The 12,462-nt window shown below is 38.9% G+C and overlaps 6 protein-coding genes across 6 annotated transcripts; 2 read left to right on the top strand and 4 right to left on the bottom strand.

Annotated features, from left to right (window-relative positions):
* Positions 1–85: 85 nt before the first annotated feature.
* RHIMIDRAFT_309866 (beta-glucosidase) lies at positions 86–2,502 on the bottom strand (the record flags this gene model as incomplete). Its single annotated transcript, XM_023614609.1, has 5 exons — positions 86–778; positions 852–1,064; positions 1,120–1,213; positions 1,267–1,606; positions 1,665–2,502. The coding sequence occupies 5 exons, from the start codon at positions 2,500–2,502 to the stop codon at positions 86–88; spliced, it is 2,178 nt and encodes a 725-aa protein (XP_023470713.1).
* Positions 2,503–3,903: 1,401 nt separating this feature from the next.
* RHIMIDRAFT_2080 (uncharacterized protein) lies at positions 3,904–4,783 on the bottom strand. The gene is made up of 2 exons (XM_023607026.1): positions 4,186–4,783; positions 3,904–4,127 (listed from the first exon to the last, which is right to left on the bottom strand). Exons 1-2 carry the CDS (start codon positions 4,728–4,730, stop codon positions 4,106–4,108), a joined length of 567 nt encoding a protein of 188 aa, XP_023470714.1. The 5' UTR covers positions 4,731–4,783; the 3' UTR covers positions 3,904–4,105.
* A 55-nt stretch (positions 4,784–4,838) lies between these two features.
* Positions 4,839–8,702, bottom strand: RHIMIDRAFT_232448 (uncharacterized protein; the record flags this gene model as incomplete). The annotated part of the gene is made up of 3 exons (XM_023607742.1): positions 4,839–7,954; positions 8,011–8,514; positions 8,570–8,702. The coding sequence occupies 3 exons, from the start codon at positions 8,700–8,702 to the stop codon at positions 4,839–4,841; spliced, it is 3,753 nt and encodes a 1,250-aa protein (XP_023470715.1).
* Positions 8,703–8,787: 85 nt separating this feature from the next.
* On the bottom strand, positions 8,788–10,114 carry RHIMIDRAFT_288002 (LUC7-domain-containing protein). The gene is made up of 6 exons (XM_023613526.1): positions 10,075–10,114; positions 9,944–10,020; positions 9,645–9,887; positions 9,376–9,588; positions 9,194–9,316; positions 8,788–9,144 (listed from the first exon to the last, which is right to left on the bottom strand). Exons 1-6 carry the CDS (start codon positions 10,076–10,078, stop codon positions 8,842–8,844), a joined length of 963 nt encoding a protein of 320 aa, XP_023470716.1. The 5' UTR covers positions 10,079–10,114; the 3' UTR covers positions 8,788–8,841.
* Positions 10,115–10,853: 739 nt separating this feature from the next.
* On the top strand, positions 10,854–11,538 carry RHIMIDRAFT_232450 (uncharacterized protein; the record flags this gene model as incomplete). Its single annotated transcript, XM_023607743.1, has 3 exons — positions 10,854–10,911; positions 10,984–11,088; positions 11,141–11,538. The coding sequence occupies 3 exons, from the start codon at positions 10,854–10,856 to the stop codon at positions 11,536–11,538; spliced, it is 561 nt and encodes a 186-aa protein (XP_023470717.1).
* Positions 11,539–11,739: 201 nt separating this feature from the next.
* On the top strand, positions 11,740–12,129 carry RHIMIDRAFT_232451 (uncharacterized protein; the record flags this gene model as incomplete). The annotated part of the gene is made up of 1 exon (XM_023607744.1): positions 11,740–12,129. The coding sequence occupies one exon, from the start codon at positions 11,740–11,742 to the stop codon at positions 12,127–12,129; it is 390 nt and encodes a 129-aa protein (XP_023470718.1).
* Positions 12,130–12,462: the final 333 nt, after the last annotated feature.

Here is a 12,462-nt window from a genome sequence, read left to right on the forward strand (position 1 = left end):
TCTATTTGAGGGTGAATTTACAAATATAGATATTTATGTCTCTTTCTTATTTAGAGATCTTTATTTAAAAGTTAAAATTACAGCGTTATAAGGTAAAGTCTGCAGACTGTCTGATATCGCGGCTTGATGCACCAACATGAACAGTGAACTTGCCAGAAGGAACTACCCAGGCCTTAGAATCAGTATCCCAGATACTCAATTCAGTTGATGTCAAATCAAATTCGACCTTTTCCTTCTTGCCAGACTTGATAAACACCTTCTCGAAGCCACGGAGGAGCTTGGGAGGTTCATTTGCGCTTTCAGGGAAACCGAGATAAAGTTGAGGAATTTCAGCGCCATCAAGGTGACCTGTGTTTTTGATTGTTACTGTAGCAGTGACCTTGCTTGATTTACCGGATCCTTTAGCCTTTACTTTGAGGTCGCTATAAGTAAAGTTGGTGTACGACAAGCCATGACCGAATGGGAAGAGAGGGGTGACATTGTTAGCGTCGAACCATTTGTATCCCATCAAAAGCTTTTCTTTGTAAACAACATTGTGAGCAGGGTCTGGCTTGAGAGGATAGTCTGAGGCTTTCTTGGCAATGGTATATGGGAGACGACCAGAAGGATTGACCTTGCCAGTGACAATATCAGCAAGAGAGTTACCGGATTCTTGTCCGGGAAGCCCAGGCCAAACAACAGCCTTGATGTTGGGATGGTCAATCCAGGGCATCAGAACGGGGCCCACAGAGTGAATGACGACGACAGTATTCTTGTTTGCATCTGCAACAGCTTTGATCTTTAAAAAGAAAAAAGAAAAAAAGCAGTGTGTTAAACGAAAGGTTCAGCTAATAATATAAAGAAAAGCTTACCAAGTTATCTCCATTATTCCATAGGCTGAGATTGTTACGGTCACCAACATTACCATCCACAACAATATATTCTTCTCCTGAGTTAGCATTCGAAAATACAAAAGCAACGTCAGCATCCTTGGCAGCAGCAGTGGCAGCGTCAAGATTCCAGTCATCTAAAGACTTTGTATACTTGACACCTTTGCCCAAAGCGCTTGTGAGGCCAGTGATAGGCTACAAATAGAGTTTAGTTTGATATCTAGAGATATAACCAGGCTGTAAAACTTACATCAACAAGGTATGGGAAGAAAGCAGTACCGGATCCCCAGCCTTGAGCAAGGGTACCTTTGTCACAACCATGATCTTCACATGCATTAATACCACTAAAAAATGATAATGTTAATATTGTATGAGACTATATTCAGTATCAACTAACTCTGGATTGACTGCAGCATCACTTCCTACAAAGGCAACCTTCTTGACAGACTTGGTTAATGGCAAGATTCCATTATTCTTCAAAAGTACAGTAGAGGCTGCACCCATTGAGCGGACCAGTTTGTAATGATCGGATTGAACGTTAACATAGGGTGCTTTTTCAAGATGAAAGGAGTCAAGTGTAGTCTTGGGGAAGTTTTTATCTTGTCCAAGCTTATACCAAGCAGCGACAATACGAGTGGCCATATCTGTCACACGAGACTCTGATACTTTCTTGGTATGAACGGCATCCGTTAAGTTTTTACCAAAGTAAGAATCGTTAGAACCCATAGTGATATCACCTAAAACAACAAAAAAGATTGAGTAAGACGGGTTAAAAGTGATTCAAAATAGTATTACCAGGCATAGTCATATCAAGGCCATGATTTGCCGAATTAACAGTAGACATAGTAGCTGACCAATCTGATTGCACAAAGCCTTTGAATCCAAGTTCACCCTTCAAGACAGTGTTCAAGAGATAATCATTCTCACAAGCAAAGGTTCCATTAGCTTGGTTGTAACTACACATGATGGACGCAACGCCTGCTTCAATAGCACGGGCAAAGGGCCAGAGATATATTTCATGCAAAGTTCTGTCATCAACATCAGATGACCCAGTCTTTCTGTTAAGTTCTTGATCGTTCAAGATATAATGCTTGGCAGTAGCAATAACACCTTGACTTTGGATACCCGAGACAGTTTCTTCAGCGAGAACACCCGTCAAGAATGGATCTTCTCCGCCTGACTCCCAGCCACGACCACCCTCGGGAGATCTCATAAAGTTCACTGCGGGGCCCAATTGAACGTGAACACCTTTTCCACGAAACTCTTGGCCCATATAGACACCACGATCACGGATGGCCTTTCTATCAAATGAAGCAGCAGCGTTGATACCAGAAACACCGGAGGTGACGTTATAGGCGAATCGAATACCGAGAGGGGCATCTTGTAAGCAAAGAGAAGGGAAATCAGGATTGCTAATGGCATAAGTATTACCAACACAGGGACCATTTTGCCAACCAATACCAGTAGTAATATTGACCTTTTGTTCAAGGGACATCTTACTAACCAAGGTCTTTGCCATCGTATAGGCTTCATCCCAAGAACGAAGGTTGATCTTGGGTTCAGTTGGCTTTGCCAAAGTAGGCACGGCCAGCAGCGCTGTGATAGCAACAACAGAGAGAGAAGGAATATGCATATTCTGATTTGGATCAGATTTCAGAAAAGAGGTGCTTCATTTTATAGTCTATGCATAGTTCTCACCAATGAAATGATGCAGAACACAAGCTCTCATTCCAGTTTTTCCTAAGGTTTCATTATTCGGGATGGCTGGAAACTGTTCATACAAGGCTGGTGTTTTATTCCTCTTTCTTTTCCAAAATACTCATCTGCTTTGGTTCCCGCATCTGACCATTTCTACCATAAAAGTAAAGCTTATGTAAAAATATATGACAGTTTTGATCCGATGAGTACACAACAAAAATGCAGTGAGCAGCTGAATAAATACAATCTGATGCATTTGTTATTATGAACCGAGAAGGACAAGAGTGAAAATTTGGATTTTTGGACAATAGCAACCAACGATAAAAGTTCTCCCCCCGAGAGTTCGGTCGATATGTGTGCATAGAAAAAGCTGGAATAGAGCTGAAGTAAATAATTCCAGCAAGTCATCCATTCAGTAATACCAGTGGGTCGTGCTACTTGATCCCCACGGCCATATGGCACAGTTTGGAATCAGAAGATACTTTGTAAAAAAAGTTCAATACAGATTACTTTGTGATTTAACAAAAGATCAAAGCCAGTCCAAGCTTCTCTTTCCTCTCTCACACTAAAAATTCACTTATAAACGACTTCAATCTTTGTAGTCATGTTTTGCACATATTATGTAATGTAGAATTTCCCCACATCTACTTTGATTTTCCAGTTATTTCCGTTCATAGGACAGGATCTGTGCAGAAATATATAGATGAACTATTTCGAATGTACCGTCTTGTAATACGCATTAACCAGTTTGTTTTCTTGTACGTCATGCTGAGTAGAACATTTAACCCTTTTCTATATATCATTTTCCCGTGTCTTTTATTCCTGGTTTACCCCAGACCAACAAGAAAAAAGGGACTGATTTTCTCGTAGTACAGAATATTCATTCAGCTTACTAAAAGAAGAAAAAAATAAAGGAGACGATCAGATCTGCAAAGTACTCTAATTAAAGCGAGGATGTGAAAAAAATAAAAATCAACGTGGCTCAGTATATATGCGATGCAGCACATAATGGGGCATAGTCAATTAGTTCATCTATGTTTAAACAGAAATTATCATCTATCAATGTGCGAATAATTCGTAGTCGGCATGACATCAGGAACGAAATACCGAGTTTTCATAAAGTGTCCCTTCAACGTGTCAATATGGCAAATGATTCATCATAGTCCCGTTTTTAACTCTCTTTGCCCTTTTTTTAGGCTGAAGAAAACATCACTGTAGCTAGAGAATTGAACGATTATTACATTATATTGCATTAGTCTACAGTTGTGTTGACAAATAAAATCATGCCTTTATTTTACCAGGAATAAAACATTTACCACATGAGGTAAATATTTGTCATTCAACTACCAAATAATAGCATTTGATACGTGTATACTGTTCATGTTTGAGAATGTGTCATAGATGCAGATACATACAGACTGCTTTTTATTAAATAATGGCATCTAGCTCACTATTACCATGCAGCGGTACGTAATGACTAAGAAAAAAAAAAATAGATGGAGGTGTATGAATATTTTTACTAACTTAAAGAAACTTGTTTAATAAACATAAGGTATAATTCTAGAATAATCTTAGGGTAAATATATCTATATGCAATGTTTTTGATCATTATTATTACCTGTAAGTTTCATTCATATACTGCTGATAATCTACACCAAAACGATCGAGCATCATTTGCTCTTCTGCCTGAATTCGAAGTAAATATACAAGACTAAGAAGTAAAAAGATGATAAAGAAAGCAATCCAGCTGCCAGTCGTTAGCCCAAACCCAAACCATGCGAGCATAAACGCACAATAGCCAGGATGTCGAATGAGTTTGTATGGACCGTCTGTACAAATGAACTGATCGTCTGTAGTCGATAATGAAGGAAGATAAAATGGGTTGACTGTCGTTGCCCAGCGTAAGAAAAAGATGGCAGAGAGCATAATACCAAGGCCCGTCCATTTGACATAATCAGACATGGCTGTTGTTGTATCCAACAAAAGCAGGCAGACGAGCGGAGTGGTGATTGCAATCAGGTAGGAAAGAAGTAAAAGTCGAGTCGTGCCTCTGTCATCACCTGCAGTCTGTAGTGTCGTCGTAGTTCGTGTTTTGTAGTGGTATTCTACATAGAAAAGAGAAGCAAGTATGGCATAAGCCAAGACAAGCACGACAAATGTCATTATTTGTTTGTTTACAGAAAAAGAAATAGAAAAATCATGGACTCCGATAAAACTTCAACTTTTAAAAAGTGATAAAAAGAGTGATGCTTTTTTATTTCTTTCGGCTTTCTAGCCTTGTTTCTGTATAAAAGACTCTGTTCCGCTTGTTGCTTCGGTCGATCGATTGGAGGCTTGCTCAGTTCGATATTTGAAGGAGTGAAAGGACGGTTTATCATTCCCTATCTTGTGTGTTATATTTTCTTTTTGTGGCCTTGATTGCTGTCGATAAATAAGGTTCATATGACGAATACCATCCGATGATGCCATCTGATTAAGATTTGTATGTATCGCTCTTACTCGACCTTCTTCGGGTAGATAAGTTTGTGGGGTATAGGCAGCAGAAGGGTCGAATCGATGAGTTGGCTGCCGTTGAGTTATTGTGTCCTGATCAGGTATGATTGAAAAGGTATTTGATATGATTGAAAGTGTGGATCCACGATCATCTAGTGAACAATCATCTTCTAATACTAATTCATTTGCTCCATCTGGCTCATTCACCCCTTCTCGTGTCAAATTATCTTCTTGTTTGTAGCTTTCAACTGATGAATGGGAATAGTTAAACCAACGACGATGATTTGCGTCTACAGGCTTCTTATATTCTACAGTCGAGTAGTCGTCGTCAAATGGGTTACTCGTAGTCGTACTATTCTTGTCTATCCGTGAGTGAGTGGTATCTAGAGTTGGCTGCCTGTTGGAGCGTTGAAGGCTACTAGATGTAGCTGTATGTTGATATGCTATACGGGTGGACCGTAACCCGTCCCAGATCTGAGCCGTTGGAGGAGAATAGATAGCAGTGGGTGAATTTGAAGCATGGCTAGTTCCACTTTTATACGGATGCTGGGTGCTAGCTGAGAACTCTTCAAAGTTCGAATCCAAGGCTGCCTCGGCTGCTTGGCGTTGTCTTTCCATTTCAATCGCATCAAATTGACTTAAAGTTAACCTCACTAGTTCATTTGCGTCATCTTTGGCTTCTTCTTCTCTTCCCGTCGTTTGATCATGAGCACCTTCGTCTTCTAAAATCCCATGTCTACGAGCTGAGTGATGCCGTAAGGTTGCAACTGGCCAGACATCGTACCAACGACCAGCGTAGTCACTTTGCCACAGAGCCAATACTGGAAACCAAATTGAAAATAGAGGAACCGAGAGCACACAGTAGAGGGCAAACCATATAATGTATTTTCGACGACTGACAAAGAATATCAAGACATGCAGTGCAAGTAATCCACCAAAAGCATATGCAAACAGTCTGTTGGACATACCCACGCCCTTAACTGATCTTACAAAAATGATATAGACATAGATAGTGGTGGGTATCGAAAACATGGTGTCGACGATTTCAAAACAAGATAGTATCCAATATGAGAATCCCAATCGCCATGAGACACGAAGCATTTCAAGTCGGATATGGAAAGCTGCACGCATATGCCGTGTTTGTAACGCCTGTAAGGAAAAGAAGTTGTTAGCCAGCGTGGCGTATCCTTCGGCATCTGGAGCAAATCCAAGTCGGTGGTCTGGGTGCGATGCCAACAAGACAATAGATAGGTATCTTTCTTCACCTAGCAGTAATACATTTTGCATGTGCATCGTATTGGGTTGTGGTGTACATATGCCTCGTAGGACTGTTGGGTGAACACAGCACGCCTGGACGTTCATGCTGGGAGACAGGTTCAAACGTGAGTCTGGCCGTAATTTACTTGCTATTGTTGCCTTGCTGGCTCTGATGATTGATCTGTTATAAACAGCACTACTGATTGTTGCAGTACTGGCCGAGTCATCTACCATGTTGCTGTCAGCAAATGGGTTTGTAATGATAATTTCATCGCTTATTTTAGGCCACTTGTTTGCTGTTTCCTCTTGCTCTGGATTCTTTCGCTGTCTCTTTAAAGGCTCCTTTTCAGACCATATTTTAAACATGACGAGGCCGCCATTGATTGTCTTGACACTACGAAAGCATGCTTCGTAAGCGAGACCAGAAAAAAAATCCATATAGACAGCAAAGATCTGCATCATAGTAATAAGATTTTCTTCTGGATTGGCCGGCCTGACATGACCACTGACAGCAAGCATCTTGCAATCGTGCTCTAGACGCAAGACAAGCTTATGGACAACATCACTTTGAACTTGGACGTCAGCATCCGTCATCATAAGGTATTTGAAATAGCGAGGATCTATACCTAACACATTATAGCATTGATTGAATATTTCATAATCCAATGGTGTGATCAAGTTATTAGATAGATTCATGCATCTCTCCAGAAAACCAAAGATCATCACTAACGAGTCTCGTTTACCTCGGTTGCCAGGAGGCGCAGGATGTGATGCTAGCCGTTCCTTTGGATTACCAATCTTGACAATGACCAAGTAAGGTACTCGATTACGGCCTGTCTCGTAGTACCCAGAATAAACCTTGGCATAATTAATGCGCCGTTTACCTTGGCCCAGCGAGATATAGGCTCGTGGAATAGGTTCCTCGATAAAGCTGCTGTAACCAAGTGACTCGAGTAATAGTTTATAGGTCTCCTTTTTAGCCTTGTCATTGACAGCGACACCATCACAAACGAACAAAAGAAGCTTTTTTGCATCATCATAGCTTGACCTTGCCAATGTATCTAGCGTTTGCTTCAAAGTGTCTGATGATTCTGCAAAACAGGGTACCATCAGGAGAGTATAGGGCCAGCCTTGAGATTGAGAAATGAGCGATGAGGAGTGTTCTGGAGCTGATGAAGATATGATTCTTTGAATGAAGGGTATACGAATGAATTGGCCCAAGTTGATTTTAAAAAAGAAATAGATTAATCCTATGCCCAAGGTAGCCCACATCGCAGGGTTGCTTCGAGCACAGCCCGCAGATATGTGCGAAACACCTGTTTGAAAGAGATAGATGAGGCACTGGCGGTATACACCATAGTCTACGGTGTCATCTGAATCGAAAAAGTCTGATATGTCTGTGCCAAGATGTGTATACAAGTAAAGCGATAAATCAGTTGGAAGAAAGGTGCGATCAATTGCAAATGATCGAGATGTGTAATGTGGTGCAATGATGACAGTATCGGTTGCTCCTAGCAGATAGGCGGTGACATCAAGCACTGCTCCATCCAAAATAACAAACGCCTGTCTTGTCATATTGTTGGTTGAAGGTAAAGCAGAATAATACTTTTTTACACTATATGGATCATAGAGAACGTCTTTTTTTTTTTGGAGTCGTTAATATATGCAAATGTTCATTTCTCAACTACTTTACCTCCTTTTATTCTGTATTCATCCATTGCACTTGTTCCATCAAAACAAGGTGCACCTGTCATATTGGGCTTACCGGGAATAGGGCAGTGCAATAGGGTGCCATCTTGATAGTCATATCCAGGATGCTTTGTGAGATAATGCTTGAGCCAGGCGTCGGCTCTGTCTGTCATGTTTAAAGAATAGATGCAATTGTTGAGTATAGGTTCATTGTAATCAATATTGGATTGGCTAAGATGTAAAAATCTTGGAAAGTTGTAAGATAGATCCTGATGAGGATGCTCTTTTATAAAATTGGCTGCGTCTGAGGAATAACCTGACCAGTCTACAGCGGTACCATGAATGGCTGAAAGTTTAGAATTGTTGGCAAGGACATCACGGTAATAATAGTACTTGATTGGGTTACAAAAAAGACTCGAGACGTATTCCAACCAAAAGCATAGACAAGTTGCTGAAAATAAAAATAATGAAACTAATGCCATCTTTTCACGCCATGCGATTCTTGATCCTATGTAGAATGTATATGTATTTTATTGTTTGTTACTAAATATATCTTTATATACCAGAAGTATGTAAGCCGGCTATATAATGCAATAAGACATCAGGTATAAAAAAAGTAATCAATCTAGCATAGGATATCCATATGATTCGTCTTAACGTCGGACGCTGTGAATATGAGTAGTCTTTAGCACTCATGCACACTAAATACGACTATTATTCCTCAATCATAAATTAACAAGAAAAGAAAAAGGATTGTACGACATCATCATGTCTTTTAATAAAAAAAAAAGGGAAATTCTTTTTATTTTTAATAACAGGTATTATTAACACCTACTTAATCATAGCGATACTTCCTAGTGGGTGATCGTGAACGGGATCCTTTGACAGGGGAGCGAGAACGGTAGTCGTCTTGATCACGACGAGATCTTCTGCTGTAACTTTCAATTGCTCCTGCAAAGTCATCATGATCACGTCTTTCTCGACCATGATGGTATCTATCCCTGCGCTCTCGGTCAGAATAACGACGGTAATCTCTGTGCCTACCTCCATCTCGGCGGTCATGGTAATCATAGCGTTGACGTGAATAGTTATTATTATTGTTGTTGTTGTTATTATGAGAACGCTGTTGACGATTTTGCTAAAATGATCGTTAGGGAAAGGGATGGGTAATAATGATAATTGCTTACCTTCATTTGTTCAATTGTATCACGAATTTTTAGATAACCCTGATGTTGTTTACCTCTGTAGTGGGCTTCCAACCTATCTGAAGAATCGTTTGTAACTAAAAATGCTCCACAAACATCGCATACCTAGACATGGATGAGAGAGGTTCAAAAGATGATTAGTTGTCTACTCCTCATCAACTTACCTCCATTCGCTTTTCTGTTGGATTAAGGCCGTCTTTATTCTGTTTAACTAATTCTAATTCAGCTTGAAGTTTATCAACTTGAGCTTGTAAATCAGTTGCTTCTTGGACACGTCCTTCTTCACCAGCTTCTTCCACTTTTTGTAATAATTCTTTAATCTTTACGTCTAACAAAACCATCTTTTCTTCTCTTTCTTCCTTTCGGATTTCAGCTGCCTATGGGAATAAAGAGTTACAAAAAAAAAAGATGCTCATCATGTGTCGTAACTTACTTTATCATCTGATTGAATGTTCAATCTACCATTTCCTTGACGAATCTTGCGTCCCAAGTCAGAGATTAACTTGTTGAGATAGTCGTAAAACTCGTTCTCATAAGGGTATTTGCTTTTATCAGGGCTTTTTTGATACTTGTCTTTCAAGCGATCATTATGAATTTTATCACAAGCACCAAGATCAGATTTAGTGTTGGTAAACAATTGACTGGGACAAAAAGCGACCAAGTAATGTTTGCATACCTTTACAATCTGTAAATAAAACCTTTTTTTTTTATTATTATTATTATGTTACTTACACTATCATCCCAAAAATCTTTATTGTCCACGTCAACATATTGGGACATTAATTCCTCCAGCATTGCTTTTTGGTACTCTAATGGGATGATCTTGTTAGAACACATATAGATTTATACTTGATGAATCATACCCATCTTGATAGTTTTTTATTTGAAAAAGAAAGAAAAAATGTTGCAAACTGCGCCATTCCAAAAAAAAAAGGAACGCACATTTAAATTCCGTACGAATGACGTGCATCATAGGTTTCGCGTGAGTGTACCTTTTCACATCTCACTTGAAACCTTCAAAGTTGATATAATCGTAGAATAAAAAGAGAAAAAAAAAAACACACCAAGAGAATGTATGTTGAGATACTTTTTATTTCTTGAAAAATAAGGCCACCGTCAATGACAAGGATTAAGGGAAGCTATTTACACTTTTTCAGTCTTCAAGAGCTAGGGAAAGAATCACGAGGTTTTCTTGTGCTAATTGGTTTAGTTTTATGCTATTTGTTCAATTTGAGAACAGTTTTATTCATGCTAGATCAGTTATCATTTATCCGCATAGATTTATATTATAAAATATCATTCTTTGATCATAGGTGTCTGCTTAGAGTTCTTCTTTTAGACAGCACTTGGATTTGTGCCTGACCAATTGTTGATCTGAGACCTGAAATCCAAGCACAAACAGGAGAGGATTTATTGAGAGGAACCTTATTTAAGCTTTTAATGCAGTAAGCGGTAATTCCTGTTCCAATTCTATTGTTATGTCGCAGTGAAGCCTCATCTTGTCTTATTGTATTCATTGGTTTTCTACATTTCTCAGTGCAGCTTTACTCTCAATACTGGATCATAGATGTTTTAATGGAAAGATTGTAAAGTTTATTCATCACTTGTAAGTCAGTGTTCGTTACTTATAATGCAATTCTTCATGAGATCTGAAGTAAACCTTGCCTGCATGAGTGGTGCTGCTCAAGCTTTATTGTATAGTTTACTATTTATTATGTTTAGCTTATAACAAACGTTGCCAAGATTTTTGTAGTTATCTTTTGTTTTTATAGAACCAGAAGCGAAGCTTACATTTAATAATGAGCAGCAATTTAATGAATGGTTTATAAATACGGAAAGTCGTCATGCTGGATGGAGAATTAGGCCTCGTAATGCTGGTAAGCTAAAATGTACCCTTTATGAACGTAAGGACGGCGCAATTACTACCAGTTCATATTGCGATGTATGTTTGTGATCATGCTGGTAACCGTAAGGTTGTTTCTGACGGTGATAGAGAAGATGACCAAACACGTCAAAGAAAGTCTAGTAGAATTGGCTGCCCTGCAAAAATTAAGAAAGTTACAATGAATGATGGTTCTGTTTCTGCGACATATCACTGGCAATATCCTGATTGCCAACTATTTGATATCAAGGAAATTGCTTCTTCACAACTTCTTCCTGAATCGAAGGAATGGATCGAAAAGCACGTGAATGACTTTATGGATTGGAAGGCCATCAAAAGTTTGTTAAGAATGAATGAAGATAATATCAATGAGATCATTTCTGCTTCCGGATTTGGTTTTCCTACATCCTCAGGCCAACATTACATGCACCAAAAAATAAGCTAATGTTACAGGCACTTTTACTCCTATACATGCAAGGCTGTTCAATGGAATATTCTTTGATATAAAATAGGAGTTTATCATAATTATACGTGAGCTAAGTTGTCTTTGTTGATCAAACTGACAGCATAGAATTAAAATAACAGCGTTTCTTTTTTATCCCTTCTTGAAAAGAAATGCAAACCAAGATGGCAACTTTATAAAGCCATGTTTAGCGTGACACCACACATTGAAGCGTTTGTTGACGCCATCCCAGGTAGTAGGTATAATGAAGACGGGAAAAACTCTGTGAACAATACCGGATGCTTTCCAAGCACATATCTATTATGCCGTTCCTCTTCTATTTTCACAAACGATATCCGTTGTAGACCAGCGGCTTTGTGTGCGTTGTCAGATTTTGACACAAGCAATGGCACCACATCCGTAGCATCTTTGGTGCCAGCGAGCGTGCTTGAGCATGGAAAAGACGCGACCTTAAAATTGGAAACTGTCATAACTATTTTCAGCAAGCTCAAAAATGGACCAGATAAGAAAATCTTTCAATCGTTGATCGACCAGTTCAATGACATGCAAGAAATTCTTATCTTGGAGAATTAAAACTTGAACAGCTTGCAGACAACCTAACCACGACAATTTCCAATGTAAATAACAATTTGGCAAGAAATGTCCATGAAATATTTTATAATAACATATAAAAAGATCAAAAATATTGTAAACACCATAATAAAAGTTTTATGTTATAATAAATTTCATTTCTAAGGGATTTTCATAGAGTTTCCGTATTGCCCTTCATTGCGATAATCTTTACACCAATTGGATCGGCATAAAAACTTATAGGATTATATTGCAAAAATAGGAAACTAACATGTACTCTTTATGACACACATCAAGTAACAGCATTTGAGCAAACACATTTTATACATAATAACA

This window comes from Rhizopus microsporus (genome assembly GCF_002708625.1).
Source record: "Rhizopus microsporus ATCC 52813 unplaced genomic scaffold scaffold_1, whole genome shotgun sequence".
NCBI lineage: Eukaryota > Fungi > Mucoromycota > Mucoromycetes > Mucorales > Rhizopodaceae > Rhizopus > Rhizopus microsporus.

What these genes read in the sequence shown, in the direction of transcription:
- RHIMIDRAFT_288002 (XM_023613526.1), bottom strand. An exon ending in AAGATTTTTGGGATGATAGT is followed by an intron (nt 9,888 to 9,943) that starts GTAAGTAACATA and finishes CAGATTGTAAAG; the next exon opens with GTATGCAAACATTACTTGGT. An exon ending in ACATTCAATCAGATGATAAA is followed by an intron (nt 9,589 to 9,644) that starts GTAAGTTACGAC and finishes TTATTCCCATAG; the next exon opens with GCAGCTGAAATCCGAAAGGA.
- RHIMIDRAFT_2080 (XM_023607026.1), bottom strand. Translation starts at nt 4,730, where the DNA reads ATGACATTTGTCGTGCTTGTCTTGGCTTATGCCATACTTGCTTCTCTT. An exon ending in TATATGAATGAAACTTACAG is followed by an intron (nt 4,128 to 4,185) that starts GTAATAATAATG and finishes AGATTATTCTAG; the next exon opens with AATTATACCTTATGTTTATT.